Source organism: Periplaneta americana, chromosome 10 (genome assembly GCF_040183065.1).
Source record: "Periplaneta americana isolate PAMFEO1 chromosome 10, P.americana_PAMFEO1_priV1, whole genome shotgun sequence".
Lineage (NCBI taxonomy): Eukaryota > Metazoa > Arthropoda > Insecta > Blattodea > Blattidae > Periplaneta > Periplaneta americana.
In genome coordinates, this window is record NC_091126.1 from 134425338 (window position 1) to 134446324 (window position 20987).

Below are 20987 nucleotides of genomic sequence, written 5' to 3' on the forward strand. Positions count from 1 at the left end.
CACTTAATCCTCAATTTTGAAAGTGACACATTTTCAATATGTAATACGTAATAATAATTTACAATCAAGGAGTCATTCTTCCTCCCAGACACACAAAACAGCGAGGCAACTGTCACGATATAACACAAGGACTCCAAGCACAACACAGCAGGAGGTGTTCTTCGGGATATGGAAGATGTCTCAAAACAAACCTCTCTTCTGAGTCTTCCAGTTGTGAAGGCACTTTAAATAAGTTTCGGGGCCGAGCGTTTGAGGCAAAGCATTTACCTTTTGTCTCTTCGCATTGGACAAACACAAATTAGAGGAGGAGCTGGGATCCACAAGTCACACGCAACTCTGTATCAGTATCTGTGAGCCTGGTACAAACTGTGGAGGGGAATCCAGTCTGATCCTTCGTTCTGATACTGCGACTTCTTGTGAATCTTCGTGTAGATGGAGTCACCACAGCTTCCATACTGCAAGCAAACACCAAGAGTTGCTGTAATAATGTTAAGAGTATGTGAAACATATGGTAAAACCCTGCTATCCTTCACCCTTACAAGTGATTAGCTGATTAATTTTTCCCCCAGAATTCATTTTTTAGCACTGACATCAACGTGATTATATACCAGAAAAGAAGTTTAGACAGTAACAACAGTATTGCTTTAATAGCTTATAATCTTACAGGATGTTAAGTCTTTCCTTGTAATTATTCCATAGTTCAACTCCTGGGTTCCTCGTGACCTCATTGTTAGAGATCTTCATTGGCCGTGTTTGGTTAGTTAAGGTAACAGCCCAGCCAGATTAGGTCCCTACTAAGCCAGTAAGCCAGGTCTGTACCTGATCGAGTATGCACCTGCCTGAACCTACCCGTATTCTAATATCTGACTTCGAATTTGACTTAAGTAATGCTGCATTCTGCAAGCAGTGACAATGTGTGACTTCTGAACGTTATTTCACATTGCTACATTATAATTGTATTAATTTAATAATCTTTCCCCCAAATATTTTAAAAGTTTTATTAACAATTCCTCGAATGGAAAATTTTATTCTAAAACCATAATGCAAGATAACTCTCTTTATTATGTGAACAAATTCACCCCAGTTTATGGCAGTATTTGAGACTATTTTCCAGTCTTTGTGTATCCTACCTCAGAAGAAATTTCAAATAAGGATAACTTAAAATTTATATTTTCTAACTTGGACTTGTAAAACAGTAGCCTACATGCTTACATTTAACACAGTGAGCAATTCCCATGATGACAGTTGTCTTTGTCCATTAAAACAAAGTTGATCCCAAATTTTGCTTTTTACTTTTAAACTCGGGTTGTGTATATCAATTAATTCTCCAATTTTAAGTCTTTTTTGAAGTTCAAAAGTGGACTCTTACTCAGTGTTGCTAGACATGGTCACAATCATTACTTACTTACAAATGGCTTTTAGAGAACCCAGAGGTTCATTACCGCCCTCACATAAGCCCACCATCGGTCCCTATCCTGATCAAGATTAATTCAATCCCTACCATCATATCCCACTCCCTCAAATCCACTTTAATATTATCCTCCCATCTATGTCTCGGCCTCCCCAAAGGTCTTTTTCCCTCCAGCCTCCTAATTAACATTCTATATGCATTTCTGGATTCGCCCATACATGCTACATGCCTTTCTATCTCAAACGTCTGTATTTAATGCTCCTAATTATGTCAGGTGAAAAACACAATGTCATGTAAAATTCTCCATTCTCCTGTAATTTCATCTCTCTTAGCCCCAAACATTTTCCTAAGCACCTTATTCTCAAATACCCTTAGCCTCTGTTCCTTTCTCAAAGTGAGAGTCCAACTTTTACAACCATACAGAACAACTGGTAATATAAATGTTTTATAAATTCTAACTTTCAGAATTTTTTAGAGCTAACTTTGCTGTCATAGTACCATAGAATCAGTCCTATTCGAAGGGTTATGTTGGGGTTTCGTAACAAGCTGTTTCTTTACTGTGATGGGTTGTTAGCCCTTCGCCCAACTCCCAAGCTGGAGGACCACCCCTTTTCAACTGTCCGTGATTGCTTAATATATTTGCAGCTACCCTTCATATCTGGAGGCCGTCTCCTCTATCTGGAACCTCAGGATGCGCCATGCCGTGGTGATAGGAACCCACAATACATAGCATGGTCACAATATTGTTGAAAAATAACTGCCTAGTTTTAAGTAGATGGAGTCCTGCAAATAGAGCCAACAGGGTGCTACTAATCCAAGACCCTACTGCTAAATGAACAATATGTGAAGACAAAGCATGCCTGTACTTTAATGCTGCTTGCGTCATTCCTTTGCAAACACATGAAATCAGACCCAATTGCATCCAAATGACACAGACTTCTGCTCAATGTAATAGTAACAAAAGAAATTGAAAGTAAAGTAACAATAGCAGAATTTTTGGAGCAGGAGGACGACAGTCATTTTTTCAATATCCTTGCCATCAGAAGAATACGAACGAACATGAAAATGAAACTAAGAAAAGTAAATGCACAAAGAAGAGCAACTAACTTCTTCACAAGAGATCAAAAGAAAAATGTAGTATTGTAGGGAAATCATGTACTCATAAGTGGTATAAATAAACTGACAAATGTTCCGATTTTTCCATATTTTATGTTACACAATATCATTTTCATGAAGAATAGTGTAGCAATAGTTCAATCGAGTATTAACCCAGCATGTAGTATGCAGATAAAGGTGGCATTTGAAAATACTGAATTGTGCATTTCATACTGATAAAAGAATAGCGTATTATTTGGAATAAACAGTTCTACTATATCAGCCCTGGGCACGAAGAGGTAACGGAAAAACCCCAGACTATGTTCTCCTTTGTTTACACCACCTTACAAACGCATAGCAAGGCACTCTGACTGTGTCAGTAGTGGATTTCAGGTGGTCAGTGAGAGTCAAAAGCTCGTAAAAGCTATGATAATAGTATCAACATGCAATGGCACTTGATATAATAATGATTTCCATATCCATTTGTTACTTTGCCTCAGTAATAACACACACGTAGCTTATAAGATCTTTCCTTTATTTCATTCATTTCTGACATTCTCTGAACAGCCATGGGGACTAGCAAGCCTAGAAGGGAAGCAAGTTTCTATCTTTTTCTTCTCTCTTATTCAGGAGCAAAACCAGTTACATCGCTGTCATGTATTGGTAGTTGCATCAATGGCAGAACTCATAATGTTAATAAATCACAAATTCTGTCCATATTTCATGTAAGAAAAGTGTGACAAATAAGAAATAGTTTTCAATTTTTTTTTAACTAGGAGAACTTTATCCCATTTTAATAACACATTACTTACTTACTTACTTACTTACAAATGGCTTTCAAGGAACCTGAAGGTTCATTGCCGCCCTCACATAAGCCCGCCATTGGTCCCTATCCTGTGCAAGATTAATCCAGTCTCTATCATCATATCCCACCTCCCTCAAATCCATTTTAATATTATTCTCCCATCTACGTCTCGGCCTCCCCAAAGGTAATAACACATTAAGAAAGGAAATAACAAAATTATTCGCTTAAACTACATTTGGCAAATCAGGAGCACCAAAATTGAAAATTTATACTTGTTCACCCTTATTTAAATACAGTATTACTCAATGTTACTCAAGCTCAGATGAAAAACGGTCGGCATTTTCTGCTTGTTAACAATATGTCTGCTTGGTTCATAAGATGCCAGTAAAAATCTGTCAGGCTTGAACGAGTATTGTAAGATCCAACAGTGCTATGATGTCCTTCCTGAATGCAAAACTTATTTTAGGCTAGTGTAAAGTTTATGTAATCGACTGATGAGCCTACCTTATACAATCTGTCACAGCAATGGTTACTTTTTTTTCTTTTAGTTGATTATTTAACTTTGCTGTATCAACTATTAGGTTATTTAACGTCGATGGGATTTGTGATAGTGAAATGGAATTTGGCAAGATGAGGCCGAGGATTCATCATAGATTACCTGACATTTGCCCTACGACTGGGGAAAATCTCGGACAAAACCCAACCACGTAATCAGCCCAAGCGGGAATCGAACTCACGCTCGAGTGCAACTCTGGATCAGAAGACAAAGGCCTTAGCCGACTGAGCTATGCCGGTGGCTAGCAATGGTTACCTTACTGTCCATTTGTATCAGACCAAAATATTACTGCCTCAGCAGGGGAAAGTGGATTGGAGAGTTAAGGGGTAGTTGGCAGAGACTCAATTGAGATATTAGTGCTCAGGGTTGTGCTATACGTTCTTACTTGAAATGTTACCATAGTAATTCAATTAGCTTAAACCTTACAGCAAAATAATTTGAGTGAGATCTGTGGTGCACAAAGTGACTATTTTCATTCCACCACTGACCCACCATCGAAATTTAAAGTAAATTAGGTCTGTCCAGAAAATATGAAGCCATTTTGAATTGAATATTTCAAGAACAGGTCGCATGTCCGTGATGTAATCTGTCAACCAAAGAGCGGCTTAATGCGCGTGCATGGACAGTTACTATTCTATGGGACTATGTCAGCAGTGAGACGCAATTGGGTGAGCTTATGTACTGTATGGCCCCCATCGCATTCACAACAATGAAGCAAGTAAATCAGTAAACTGCATCAAGTTTAGTTTCCAAATTGGACGTTCATCAATGAAAACTATTTGAATGATTAAAAATGCTTTTGGGGATGATTCAATAAGTGAAACCCAGATAAAATTGTGGTACCGATGCTTCAAAGATGGTTGGGAATTCACTGAAAGAAATTCATATTATGGAAGGCCTTAAACAATCAGCACATCTGAAAATGTTAAATTAGTATCAGCTGCGATTGGCAAAAATCAGCAACTTAGAGTGCAAGAATTAGAGAAAGATCTGGGGATACCACATACTTCTGTTTCAGAGATTTTGGCAGAGGATTATGGGATGAAACATGTGGTGGCAAAGTTTTTTCTGCAGCTCCTCGAAGAGTCAAAGTAATTTCGTCATGAAGTTGCATAGGACTTGCTTGACAATGCTAAAAATGACCACATTTCCTCAAAGCAGTCGAAACAACTTCTGGCTTCTTCGAAAGTTGAAATCTTCATTGAAAGAGAGAAGATTGGAAACTGTGGATGGGATTAAGGAGAATGTGAAGAGACAGCTGAAGGAAATCCTGAAAGAAGACTTGGAAGATTGTTTTAAAAAATTGAAGAAACGCTGGGATAAATGTATAAAATTCCATGGGGAATATTATGGAGAGGAATAAAGTGCCATTGTCCTAATTTTATTAGAATATGGTTCTAATATTAAAGGTCTGGTTATTTTTTGAACAGGCCGCATGTGTACAGTTTTAACTGAATGTCAGGAATAAAAAGAAAGCAAAAGATCGATGACAGGCAAAACTGTAGATTTTGTGTTGCCTAAGTATAGTAAGTCAGAATGTTAGGCATTCCCAATCAATTTCTTACTCACGTAGAAGTGAAAGCAATGCAATGACGTACATGGGAGAGTATGTATGAATGCATTACTGAACTCCTGTACATGATCACTTGATACGTGGAATCAGGACATCATGAGATTTTTCGTAAAATGGCAAAATGATTGTGGATTCAGTTTTATGCTCTTCCCCCATTAACGCAAATGCATATCGTCACTGATTTAATGAAACTTCCTATGTGACAGTACAGAAAATAATTTTTCAGGAGAAAAAAAAATTAATTAAATATCAATAGGCCTACACTGATCCTTAATGATGTCATTTGTGTTCATCACATGCACCAACGTTTTCTATCGAATTACTTCATAATCTCACTAATTTTCAATTAATTTTTTCTTCCTCCTGGAAAATTATATTATGTACTATCACATAGGAACTTTCATAAAATCAACGACAATATATAAGTTTCGAAAGTTCAGGTATGGGGGATAAAGCATACTCGAATCTTTTGTTGTAGACATGTTGACCGAAAAATTTTCATATAGGTGAAGGTGTACAAGGCCAAGGAAGCTTTCAATAGAAAAAGGATTATCTTCTGCGAACATACACAAAAAAAAAAGCTCCACTAATAATTTGTAACAGAATAATAACTTTTTAGAGTAATCATAGTATACAGAAATGGAAACCAAAGAATTTTGTAACATAAAAAAAACAATGTGAATAGGCCCAATAATATAAATAACACAAAGTCAAATAATTTGTAACCTGACCAACTAAAAAGAGAATAAAATTAAACTACAAATTGAAATTCACATCCTGGAATTTTCACGACAAAGACTGCCAAGGGGGTAACAAGATTACTCCATATGAATAATGACAAGTACATCTTAAGTGGATTAATTATTTGTGTTATTCTTATTCCAGAATGTTGGTAGACAAGTACTGGACAAATACACGGAATTTAAAAAATATATATTGAAGAGAATGAAAGTTATGTTAAAAAATTATCAGTGGGGTAATTCCATGTGAAATTGCGAGATGAAATGGATACCAATAATAAGTAACTTTGTAAATGAATAATTATTGAGGTTTTACAGTAAGTGATGATTTCAGAAACTTGAGATAATTATCGGTACTGACCTTTTGGCAATTAACACATTATTTTATCAATGTTCTATTTGCATCAGAATGAACTATTATCTATGGGATTTAATGAAAGGGTTTTATTATGACAGAAGATACTTTCCAGAAAAGTGGAATTATTTACGCACTGAAAGTCCAAATACCTAAGGTACATTTAAGAGATCCTGAAGACCAATACAATCCATCCTGGCACTTTTACAATTTCTTATTGTTTTTCAAAGACAATTTTGGAAAAGCAGAGTAGCCTAAGTTCAGCTAAACTGACTGGCAAGTGCAAACAAGCTTCATCCTGATAACCCCGACTTTCTGCCCAACGACCAGCTAGGTTACAAGCAACCAGCATGGTAACTAGTCAGGCTTCGTCTTGTACATTCCGACTTCCTCTCCAGCGACAAGCTTAGTAATCAACCAGGCTTCATCTTGTACGTACCCTTACTCCAGACACATTTTCTTTTATGGAAGAACGAGAAGCATGGTTAAATGTTGGAAGACCAACACCCAATACTAGCTCTCTGGAGAAAATTTGTGGTAATCAAATGCAAGTTCTAAGATTTTCACTAGAAAATTTAAACCTTGTTGGTATGTGGGACATAAATGGATGAGTGACAGTAGTTATTTCTGAAAGCTTTATTATTGGTTATGTTTACTAATCGACGCCATAAAGGGAGCATGAAACTATATAGTGGCCTGGCAGATTTGAACAATATAAACGAGCATTTTGCAAACACGATCCTTCTTTAGAGCATATCAAGAGTTGTGTCGGGTTCAAAGAGCTGGAAAAAACTACTAAAATTGCAGATACACTTACAGAAAGCTTATGAATGGACATTGATATACAAACATTAAGGTGAGATTTATTTTAACTGATAAGGTAAGTAGTTTGAAGTAGAAAAGAGTAGTAAATTCGTTTCTTGGCAACATGCTTCCTCCACATGGATCCTTCTCTCCCTCTGCGATGAAATATCACTTCCAATTATGGATATGATTCCCAGTTTCATGGTGTTTATCACTGACAAATTCATGAAAACTGAAAAATTATTATTATTATTATTATTATTATTATTATTATTATTATTATTATTACTGTTTCTGTATTTTACGTAAATATGACCTGGTGAGTCACATGTTCAATTACTCCAGAGTCACACCTTGTAAGTTTAGGAGAGGTTGGATAGCAACACGGAACTGTGTGGACAACTGCTTTTAATGAATTCCCAACTTGCTTTGAAGAACTGGTACGGCAATTTCATCACTCATTGAGTCATCCCTGAAAGTCTTCTCTTATCATTCGAATAGTTTCAGCAAACGAATATTCAATTTGGAAGCAAAACTTGATAGACATTATCTGATCTACAGTACTTGCTTCAGTTATTTTGAATGTGACAGTCATACATTACACAAGCTCACTGCTAACATAGTAGCCACATGGGAGAACGAATATGCATGCACAGTTAAGGTCTCCCTTCTGACTGGCTGCCAAGTTACATCAAGACACTACAGATTTAGCAAGATATTAAAAATGGCTGAAAACTTTCCAGACAGACTTCATAGATTGGATAACCACAAAGTCAGTGTGAAGAAGAGTACAAAGGAGGAATATTTTTACCATATACATAACCTGTAATAAGAAACAAATTGTTTATATTTTATATCTTTTGAAATATCTGGCAACAGTGTATTCCTTTTTTTTTTTAGTTGGTTATTTAACGACGCTGTATCAACTACTAGGCTATTTAGCGTCGATGAGATTGGTGATAGCGAGATGGTATTTGACGAGATGAGGCCGAGGATTAGCCACAGATTACCTGGCATTCACCTTACGGTTGGGGAAAACCTCGGAAAAACCCAACCAAGTAATCAGCACAAGTGGGGATCGAACCCGCGCCCGAGCGCAACTTCAGACTGGTAGACAAGTGCCTTAACCGACTGAGCCACACTGGTGGCTAACAGTGAATTCTAAAAAAGAAATAAAAGTATATTACATATTGTAAAAAATTCGATGTTTTCTTGATTTCGAAAATATGACTGCTGCACCAGAATTTATCAGACAAAAAAAAAAAGCGCGAAACTCTCCTATGCACACTAACTCTGAGAAGTAGAAAGTATTCTGCAAATCTGTTGATGTACTCACAGTGGCTGGCAGTTGCTGCAACTTCTCGCAGTGTTGAGCATGATGAATATATTGTCGATGTGAAAGGCTGCTGGACAGTTCCGTATCAGTAGGATCTGGAACTGCTCCCACTGCCACGCCCGAACCCTCTCCACCTGCCATCGGAAGACGGAATGTGGCATATGGGCTTATGTCCTCCCGTCGGCCCAGAGACACACGCATGGGAGTGGGCAGGTAAGATGTCTCTCGGGGACTGATGGGTTCGCCATCAAGACTCACTCCAACTCCACTAGTACTACCACTGGAGTTGGCAACACAGCTTTTCTTTTCCACGTTCATCAGTGCCGTTTCTGACGTCACGTCAGCTCTCCCAGATTTCTCTGATATTGGCAGGAGGCATGTACAAGGAGTAATAATTTTGATTCTTCCAAATACCTCACAAATAAGTCGTAATACTTGTTTGAGTTAGGTATCAAGATTGAATAAATTCGAACGCCAGAAATCTTTCAAGTTAATTCTGATTTGATAATGGCATTACCCATGCACATCAACATCTCATACAGGTTTTTATTATGCAAACATTTTCATTTTTAAACCTCTTGAAAGTAAACTTTTACTTAATTAAAGGGAATCAAATTATTTCTGACAAGACTAAAGAATATGCAATTATACAGGGTGTTAAAAAAAGTATCCAATATTTTAGGAGGTGCTAGTATGCATCAAAACAAGAAAATAATGTCTAATAAACATGGATCCTACAACACATACTTTCTGAGATTTGAACACTTGTTCATAGGAGGTGCTCAATGTGACGTCCATTTATGGCAATGAATTCCTCTGTCCTTTGACATAAGAAATAACGCTTACTTACTTACTTACAAATGGCTTTTAAGGAACCCGAAGGTTCATTGCCGCCCTCACATAAGCCCGCCATCGGTCCCCACCCTGTGCAAGATTAATCCAGTCTCTATCATCATATCCCACCTCCCTCAAATCCATTTCAATATTATCCTTCCACCTATGTCTCGGCCTCCCCAAAGGTCTTTTTCCCTCCGGTCTCCCAACTAACACTCTATATGCATTTCTGGATTCGCCCATACGTGCTACATGTCCTGCCCATCTCAAACGTCTGGATTTAATGTTCCTAATTATGTCAGGTGAAGAATACAATGCGTGCAGTTCTGCGTTGTGTAACTTTCTCCATTCTCCTGTAACTTCATCCCGCTTAGCCCCAAATATTTTCCTAAGCAGCTTATTCTCAAACACCCTTAACCTATGTTCCTCTCTCAGAGTGAGAGTCCAAGTTTCACAACCATACAGAACAACCGGTAATATAACTGTTTTATAAATTCTAACTTTCAGATTTTTTGACAGCAGACTAGATGATAAAAGCTTCTCAACCGAATAATAACACGCATTTCCCATATTTATTCTGCGTTTAATTTCCTCCCAAGTGTCATTTATATTTGTTACTGTTGCTCCAAGATATTGGAATTTTTCCACCCCTTCGAAGGATAAGTCTCCAATTTTTATATTTCCATTTCATACAATATTCTGGTCACGAGACATAATCATATACTTTGTCTTTTCGGGATTTACTTCCAAACCGATCGCTTTACTTGCTTCCAGTAAAATTCCCGTGTTTTCCCTAATCGTTTGTGGATTTTCTCCTAACATATTCACGTCATCCGCATAGACAAGAAGCTGATGTAACCCGTTCAATTCCAAACCCTGCCTGTTATCCTGAACTTTCCTAATGGCATATTCTAAAGCGAAGTTAAAAAGTAAAGGTGATAGTGCATCTCCCTGCTTTAGCCCACAGTGAATTGGAAAAGCATCAGATAGAAACTGACCTATATGGACTCTGCTATATGTTTCACTGAGGCACATTTTGATTAATTGAACTAGTTTCTTGGGAATACCAAATTCAATAAGAATATCATATAATACTTCCCTCTTAACAGTCATATGCCTTTTTGAAATCTATGAATAACTGATGTACTGTACCCTTATACACCCATATTTTCTCCATTATCTGTCGAATACAAAAAATCTGACCAATAGTCGATCTATTACGCCTAAAACCGCACTGATGATCCCCAATAATTTCATCTATGTACGGAGCTAATCTTCTCAAAAGAATATTGGACAAAATTTTGTACGACGTCAACAAAAGTGATATTCCTCGAAAGTTACCACAGTTGGTTTTGTCCCCCTTCTTAAAAATAGGTACAATTATGGACTCCTTCCATTGTTCTGGGACAATTTCCCTTTCCCAAATAGCAAGTACAAGTTTATAAATTTTGCTATATAATGCACTTCCACCCTCTTGTACTAATTCTGCTGGAATTTTATCGATACCTGGAGACTTTTACTTTTTCAGATTTTATTGTAGGGATTCGTAACACGCTGTTTTTTTACGGTGATGGGTTGTTAGCCCTTCGCCCAACCCCCAAGCTGGAGGACCACCCCTTATCAGCTGTCCACGACTGCTTATTCAATATATTCGCAGCTACCCTCCATATCTGGAGGCACTCTTTGAAATTGACCTGGTTCCTTCATGTGTCCCCATAACCAAAAGTCTAGGGGATTTAGGTTTGGGGAATGAGTAGGCCAAGGTGTGTGGTTTCCCCAACCAATGCAGTGGTCCAGAAATGTCAACGTCAGGTGTTCATGTACATTGCGGAGAAAATGTGCTGGTGTGCCATCGTGCATGAACCACATTTGTAGCCCTGCTGACATGGCACATTCTCCAGCAAGACAGACAATATGTTAATAAGAAAGTCCTGAAAGTCTCTGTGGTAGCAAGCATGGCCGTATGAATCTATCACCAAGAACACCTGCACATATGTTGATTGAGAATCGGTGCTGATGCCTTGTTTCTTCAACTGCATGGGAATTTTCATCACATGCTGATTACGAAAATTCACAACACCATCTCTGCTGAACCCCGCTCATATCGCAACCAGACTTTTGTTTTCAGTATTCCTTGCAATGTATCATTATTCCATGCTAAGGGTGTCAACTACGGTATGATTTTCTTGTAGTCTGCTGTATTGTAGGGCAGAGAAATGCATTGCCATGAATGGACGTCACATTGAGCGACTCCTATGAACAAGTGTTCAGATCTCAGAAAGTATGTGTTGTAGGACCCATGTTTATTAGACATTATTTTCTTATTTTGATGCATACTATCACCTCCTAAAGTATTGGATACTTTTTTAACACCCTGTATTATTAATGATATGTATATATTTTTAAATAAACAACTTTTAACTTCACTCTGTTATTATTGAAATTATGTTCGTAATTTTACCTTAATGACTAGTTCAGATGTGTTGTATCGCCATCTTCAGATTCCCTAGTAAAGTATTGTGCTTGCTTCCAGTTTCTTTTTTAGGTGGGTGTGTGTTTATCACTGATAATGTTGTGTCGAATAGCGTGTGTTCTGAAAATCAGTGGAGTGTTTAGGATGTGTTGTACATGTGTACGAGATTTATAGATACAAAAACACATGTATAACACATTATAAACACTCAACTGAATTTCATAACACTCTCTCTTCGACACATTAGCAATCATAAACACACCTCCCACTTCTACCCACACATCCCCACCAAGACACTAAGAAGAAACCGGAAGCAAGCACCAGACCTCACTAGGAAATCTGAAAATGATGATATAACACGTCAAAACTAGTCTTTAAAGTAAAATTACCAACATAGTTTTCATAAAAATACAGTGAATTTGCAAAACTTTTTGTTTAATTAATATACAGATCATTAATGTTAATACAAGCGTTAAAAGTGTGTAATAAAAAATGAAGAATTATATTATTCACTTTCATTAAAACTAATTATGGATCTCAAACTTCACATAGAGATAACTTATATATCGGTACATGACAATAGCATACCAATACTTCATTTTTTAATATAAATTCTCACGGTTAATGAGAGTATACGAATCTAATCACTTGGATTCAGTGATACAGAACTCTATTTCTGTGGCACTTTGAAGACAAAAAATAACACAATATTTTAATAATTGTTCTTCATGTCTTTAGAAACACGACTGGTACTGCATTTACAAGATCCTCTGTGTCCTTTCTGAGACTTACATTTGAGAAACAATATTTCGTAATAAGATTAGGTGACAGGATATCACAAACCAGCTTGTTCACATAAAGAACACTTAAAAAGTACAAGATCGAATCTTAAAAATTATTTGAGGTCTATTCCATAAAAATATGGAGTAATACTCCACAACTTACAACTGGAATTTCCTGTCAAGAGTGGGGTTTTATTGTTCTGTTCCAAAGAATTATATACAATTTATGTTTATTACTAGAAAATTCTATATTCTATTAGTCAACAATTATAAATGATGTTCTAATACACAATTGAAAGTAAATATTTTGTCTCCCTCTCCTTTTTCTTTGGGGGGGGGGGGGGGTTATGAGCAAGGAATCTGTAAAGTCCGTTCCAAAAGGTAAGAACAGCCAAGTAAGATGTGAAAGCTGCTTTGCATTCGCTATGGTTCAGTAAATATACAAAGTTTTTAATATATATGGCTGCCATAGCATGAGATCTGGCTCCCAGACAACAGGTTCAGTATCAACCAGTAAAATGCTGCCTGCAATGGTGGAAGCAGATATGGGTTATGAAACCTACATTACAGTAGATGTTGAAAATATACTGTCACTCACTCGTCTAAACTCATCAACTGAAATTCTTATTTCATGCTCAATATTAGTCTGGAGTTCCTCTAATGTGTTCAGATTTGTGTGAAATACTTTGTCTTGTAAACTACTCAATAAATAGAGAAATTAAGAAATTGAGAAAGAAAGGGGAAAAGAAAAAGACAAAAGAAGAAAACCAGAAATAAAGAAATGTAAAAAGGAAAAATGTAGAAATAAAGGAAGAACTATAGATATCAGGAATGTAGAAAGAAAGCAAAAATGAGCTACCCCTCCCTTCCCCAGCTCTTAGATTTGTTGAGCCGTTGGCTGGATAATATCTCCCCTTCCAATTCAACATGCTGGGAAATGCTGGTCCAACCCCTGATGTACTGGACTTGTGAAATGTGCTGGAGTGGCATTTAATTTGTGCCACATTCATTGGTATTATGTAGGGGCACATCATCCAATAGCATAGGCAGTGCTGTATCAAGGAAGATAATGAAAACTAATTCAGATAAAGTTATAAATATTTTCTGGCCAAAATAAAGTCATTTTAACTTGTCACTAGTGGTGCACCTGACCCATTGACATTTATAAAAATGTAGCAGATACAATAAAAGTTTACATATATTACTTATTAAACTCAAGTTCCTCTTTCATATCCTCACTTGATCTTATCTTTTGAAACAGTCTGCACAGTGCCGAAGGGGACAATATCTTTTCCAAAAGAAATACTGGTAGCAATAAAAAAAAAGACAAGCATAAATATCAAGTGCACATAAATATCCGACACTGAAAGGGATCGTGGAGTTTTAGAAGGTAAATCTTGGACTTATATGAGATGCATTGTGTTCCAGCATTACAAAAGTAACACTGGTAAGTAGAGTCAATCCACATCACATCAGATAATATTAAAACAGTACTTTTTCTGAATAATTTCCAAGGAAAAATTGTTCCGGGGCAGGGTATCGAACCCAGGACCTTTGGTTAAACGTACCAATGCTTCACCAACTGAGCTACCCAGGAACTCTACCAGACACCAATCCAATTTTTCCCTCTATATCCACAGGTTTCAAAGTGGGTTGACAACCGTCAAGCAACCAACATTGAGATCCTGGGTAGCTCAGTTGGTGGAGCGTTGGTACATTTAACCAAAGGTCCCGGGTTCGATACCAGGCCCCAGAACAATTTTTCCCTCGAAATTATTCAAATCAACTTTATGGGGAGTTATACTTGAAAGCTCGATCTGCAGTACTTTTTCTTCTTTTTTTAGTATACATTAGACATTTTCGGGTAACTAACTTCACATAGAAGTTTTCAAAGTTTCATTTATCATGAACTATAACATTACAAAAATTTTTTAAAAATATTTCTTGAACTGCATGCGATGATTGATAGAAGCTTTTTCTTTCCTTCTTTTTTCTATTTTTATTTCTATTCGTTCAAGATCAAGATCAAGAAATATTCAGAAAAGAATGTGGAGGATCGCCAATTTTTATTCTATTGTATGGTAAACAATTAGCTTGGGACAGTAAGCAATACATTAGAAATAAATTACATTATAATCCAGTGGTCACCAAACTTGAGTCACATCGCCCTTAGTATATCAGAATTTTTCAGGGTCCAAAGTCAGACCACAAAGCCATCTAAGAGTTGCAGTGCACAGTTGGTACAGTTAGGTTGATTGTATTAAGTAAGTATATATTATGAAAATCATATCATTGCATTGAATAAATAAGTAGTAATTCGTGAGGTGTAAGCATGTTATTCATGGGACATTTTCTCAAATCTTGCAACGAAACTGAACATAGCCACCATCATTTCCCTTTTCTCATTAATATTCGTATAATACTTGGTTTTTATCACAGCGACCATCAATGGACACTATTTGTATTGGACATTATCTTTGGCAATTTTCAAACCAACTGATCTAATTCTGCACTGAGGGCATGAAAGTAATGCATGTTTAAAATACAAGTTTTCATAATTTGTAAAGAATTGATTCAAGAATATAATAATAAATTTTTTAAGAATGTTATTACATTGGTTTTATAGACAGTGCAGCTTCAAAGAAAGAAATGCTTTGAAAAACACCAAATAAATACTTCAATAAAATCTAAGTCATGTGATGGAAAAAACTGCAATCCTTATGTTTTAAATCTGAGTCCATCACAAAGCTGATAGAAAAAGTAGTGCCAGAGAGAACAGTATTTGTACCTAACAATGTGTATTTTCTTTATATGGAGGAGGGACTGGAAGGCTAGCAGAGCAGAATGAGATTTATTTTGCTTTACCATTCCTGTTCTGTGAATGACATTTTTCATCAAACAGTCATGCTTGTGTGTTCACTTTAATACAGCGTTTCTCAAACTTTTTTGAAGTGGGGACCACTTTTTAAGTCAGAACAGTTCCGCGGACCACCTTACTCTTGTTCCCTTCGAAAGAAAATTTATCATTTTTGTAGCATATTTTAATACCAGCATACTTATATTTTAAAAATAGAATTAATTAATTATAATACTTTTGTAATTATATTTTTTGTAGCCAATCACAAGTAACTTATAACAAATTCTATGCATTGTTGATTCATTGCTTGCCTGTTAGCAGTTAATTGTTTGAAATCCTTATGTGATACACGATAGTAGTTGTCCATGTCTCTGTTAAATAGTGCCCATTATAAATAATGAAAAACTGAAAGAAAGGAACATGATGATATGCTTCAATTAGGCAGTGCCAATAGTTCAGAAGCTGTGTGTGAAGAAATATATTAATTATAGTGCCATTAAAGAAATATCTAGTCCTAGTGGTAGCTATTCAAAGAAAAAATACTTTCGTAAATATAACAAGAGTTATTTGGAACTTGGATTTACTTAGTGTGGCAATGAGAGTGAACCAAAACCTCAGTGCGTTGTTTGAAACCCGCGAAATTGAAATGGCACTTAGAGATGAAACACGCAAGTGTAGAAAGTAAACCTGTCGGATTTTAAAATAGACGGAGTCTAAAGTTTCTTATATCATCATCTGGAAAAACAAATAAAAAATTCAATACAGAAACATGTCCGATTTTCAACAAGTAAAGATGCAATTTGGCAAGTTCTATTATTGGTGTACGATGTACAGTATGCGCCCATTTCAATGTGCAGGCTGGGTGTTGGCAAAACTATTAAGAAAGTCATCAATACATGAAAAGGTTCGGTACTTTGGTCCTCTCTTATGAATTCGGGTGGTCCCTGGCTGGGTTACAGGCTCGGTGCCAGATATGCAGGAAAAAGATGGCGAGAAACGCCACGTTCATATTGCTTTAAATCCCTCTTTTGATGCTGAGAGTAGAGTGGTAAGTGGGTAGACGGGTAGGATAAGAAATTACATAAAATATTAGTACTGGGAGAAAAAGTGAAAGACGATTGCCATGTGTCATTTCCAAACTCTGAGATTTCCAGCTATAGTGTGATACGCAATTCATTTTAATCTTATTTTTTCTTCTGTCTTTTTTGAAGGACTACAAGAGCAGAACTCGAGGACCACAGGTGGTCCGCGGACCATAGTTTGAGAAACTCTGCTTTAATATATAACGTACTAAATTTGGGGCTAATTAAATGAAACCCATAATTTGTATTGGTTCTTATATGTACAAAAGTTATAGAAAGTGGACATCATTTAGCAAAACTTCTGCTTAAAATATGCACGTATTAATGGAATAACCTGTATTTTAAAATTAAAAAATTCAATCTATATGCTTAATTTAAAACAACCACTCAAAAGTGTTAAAAGCAAAGTTAACTCTTTGTTTATGCATCTACACGACAATTCTCATTACATTTACCACTATTAAACTATTGCTGAATCACATGTGTTAAATGTTATGTTTTATTTAACGACGCTCGCAACTGCAGAGGTTATATCAGCGTCGCCGGATGTGCCGGAATTTTGTCCCGCAGGAGTTCTTTTACATGCCAGTAAATCTACTGACATGAGCCTGTCGCATTTAAGCACACTTAAATGCCATCGACCTGGCCCGGGATCGAACCCGCAATCTTGGGCGTAGAAGGCCAGCGCTATACCAACTCACCAACCAGGTCGACGAATCACATGTGTAGGTACGTTGTTTCATATTACTGTTGCAAGGAAAAAACCAACTTCTGACAGTTCCATAACATCTGTTATTGAACTCCCTTCTACCTTCTACCTGTTACCCAATTGGACCAACTAATAGAAAATGAATTCATTTGCCCTTTCGGCATAAGTACAGTACTGCCACAAAGATCCTTAGCTCAGTTTAAAGACTTCGGTGTTCATCATAAAAATATAAAAGGTTTAGGTCATCCCACATTATTTGCAGATGACACAAGTATAGTAATTACAGCCAATAACTCCAACACATTCCAATCTCCAACAGAGGAAATTCTCCTCAAAATATGTGACTGGTTCTCAATCAATAAAGTAGCATTAAACTGTAACAAAACCAACATAATTAAATTTAAAGCCTATCCAAATTCATCCTCGCAAATTTCAAGCGCAATAATAAACAATAGATCCCTATTAGATACAACAACCACCAAATTTCTTGGCTTAAAAATCGAAAATGTCTTAAAGTGGAAAAATCATATTAAAGAAATTACCCCCAAACTAAATTCAGCAGGTTTTGCTATTAGATCTATGCAAAAGATAGTAAATATTAACACCTTAAAAACAATATACTTTGCATATTTCCATTCGGTACCATAATGAGTTTTGGAATAATATTCCAGGGAAATTCCACAGATAGTAACAGTATATTCCTACTACAAAAAAGAGTAATTAGAATAATAGTAGGAGCGAAATCTAGGGAATCGTGTAGGACTATTTTAAAAAAAATACAAATAATGCCCATGGCTTATCAGTATATTTTTTCACTAATAATCTTCCTCATATATAATCGTGAAAACTTTGTAACTAATTCAACAGTTCATAGCATAAATACACGTAAAAAAATGTTTTTCATATGCCATCGGCAAGTCTATCGTACTATCAAAAAGAAGTGTGTTATATGGCAGTAAAATTTTTTAATAGCCTCCCTATTGATATAAAAAATGAAACTCAAAACATAATAAGATTATTTTTGGCCAAATTAAAGAAGTACCTAATTTCTCACGCCTTCTACTCTGTAGGTGAATTCATGACATTCAACAACGCTTCATGAAATTGATACTAAAACTTTGTGTTGTATTAGTAGACTATATTGTAAACCTCTTTTGTATATATTTCAACTAGACTGTGACTATAAATTAAGACTTTATAGTAGTATTAAATTGTTTTGACTTGTTCCATATTCTAGCTGTGAAGCAATGTATGAATGCCATGGAATGTTAATAAATACAATACAATATAATACAATACAATACAATCAACAATGAACACAAGACCTCTGCCTGCCTGGCTGCCTGCCTGCCCCTGCCCACATGCCTGCTGTCTGCCTCCAAAGTCAGGAAAGGGGCAATCTTGCTACCTGCAATGCCGCAATGTGACCCTGTACCTTCCACATGCTATACTATAGTATCAGACATTAACACTAAAGAATCACTTTCTTTTCAGTGGTAGAAATGTCTCATAAGACACAAGTTACGATGACGGACTGATTGACTGACGTATTTATTTTACCCTCTCGTGGTGACATGGATCATAATACTTTATTTCTGATTGGTGATCCGATATAGCAGCACAAATCGTATCTGTCATTTGTGTACCTTTCATTTGTATACTGTATTTCTCTACCGCCTCAATTTGTCTGGGTAATTGACAAGTGTTAAAATGGGTTTTCTTGGTGCGTAATTAAGTTGGTTCATTCTTGGATCACAATTGTGATCCATGGAACATTCTGTGCCTAAATTTATGTTTTACAGCATTTATTATAATATGTAATTGGACAAACAATTGTTTCGTGAATATTTAAAAAAAGAATATAATACACTTTCTTAGGACAGATCTCACCAAACATATTTAACATTAATTGTTACTTGAAGTCTTTTTAATTGACACTTAAGGGGTTAGGTACAGGTTACAGCAGTAAATTTTTGGAAATGAATCAGTAGGAGCTAAAAGGAATTAAGTCACTTTTCACAACTTTTCAGGAGAAGCAAAAAACATTCCACTAATAACACAAGTATTATATTTTTATGTTATAGAAGACAAAAGAATATTTAAAAGTCTTAGTTCCTTCTTCCTCCGTTCGATGCGAATGACATCTGTTGTTCAAATTGTTGCATAACCCAAAACTGTATATTTTGACTTAATTCCTTTTAGCTCCAACCGATTCAAATATTCAACATTTTTTTCCTACATTATTGTATATTGTACAATAATGAAAATTGGTATGTATAAAACACTGTCCTTCTGCTATATGAAAAAAATATATTTACGAATTAAAAAAATTACTTATATATATATATATATATATATATATATATATATATATATATATATAAAATTTTTTTTCAAAATTCAAAATGTGCAGATCACCATGCAGTGAGGAAGCGTTTCCCTCATAACTCATAGACTTGTTAACTTCATGTTCTCTCTCTTTTATTTTATTGCTGAAACTCATGTTTACAATATCATACTCTTTCAACTACATTCCTTTATAAATAATATATTTTTTTATTTTGTGTTAGAAGAAAATATTGATATTTGACCATTTTGTAAAAGGAATTTATTTTTTATCAGGCAATCTATGAAAGATATAGAAGTGATCTTGCATCATATTGTAGATATGACATGCATTAATACACATAAGAAATTTCATCACAGAATGTTCGATAGTTTTTTAGTTATGTGGGAAACACTTCATCACTGCACAGTGAACCAAATTTTGAAAAAAAAAAAAAAAAAAAAAAAAACTATTTTTTTTTTTCAAATCGTAAATATATATATATATATATATATATATATATATATATATATATATATATATTCATATAGCAGAAGGACAGTGTTTTACACATACTAATTTCCATTATTGTACAATATAGAGTAATGGAAGGAAAAAATGTTGAATATTTCCAAAATTTTACTGCTGTAAGCTCTACCTAACCTCTTAAAGGGACAATGCATTTCACCTACACAAATTGGGCTATAATCTCTAATTAATCTGTATTTAAGTTAATTGATGAATGAATATTTGGATATTTAAAGAATTAATCCTGCATTAAAGACTATAATTTTCATTATGGTGAGAAGAATGATGGACTCTATTTAAAGATGGTGATTTCTCAAGACGATGAGCGAGGATAATTTCCGAAAGAAGATTATTTTAATACAAAGGGCAAAGATTTACTAGTATAGAAGGTGAGTTAGAATTTCCAACTGATAGGTAAGTACTTCATATTTAAATTATATATTTATTGAAGAAAAATTTAATCAATCTTTGGTTGCCTAAAGTACAGCAACTGAAGAAAACTGAATAAAACATTTGTTATAAATACATAATATTATATTTGAAGGCATTGAAATAGTGGAAATCCATTAAGTCTTTCCATTTTGCTTGTTGCATTATATTTCCTTGCATCTATTTTCATATTGTTTTCGATGATTTTTATATGTTTTGATAGATCATTATTTCAAGAAATAAATGTTTTAGGTTTCTAAAAAATTATTACTCCTCACTTCTCTATCTCCAT

The 20987-nt window shown here is 35.4% G+C and overlaps 1 protein-coding gene across 1 annotated transcript in view; it reads right to left on the reverse strand.

Annotated features, from left to right (window-relative positions):
* Nucleotides 1–341: 341 nt before the first annotated feature.
* The window catches only part of LOC138707737 (cell adhesion molecule Dscam1-like), an 83631-nt gene continuing 62985 nt past the window's right edge, over nucleotides 342–20987 (reverse strand). The window contains exons 7-8 of the mRNA XM_069837602.1: nucleotides 8676–9034; nucleotides 342–455 (exon numbers count right to left, since the gene is read on the reverse strand). Coding sequence (XP_069693703.1) covers nucleotides 342–455; nucleotides 8676–9034 — 473 coding nt within the window. The remainder of the gene's footprint in view (nucleotides 456–8675; nucleotides 9035–20987) is intronic.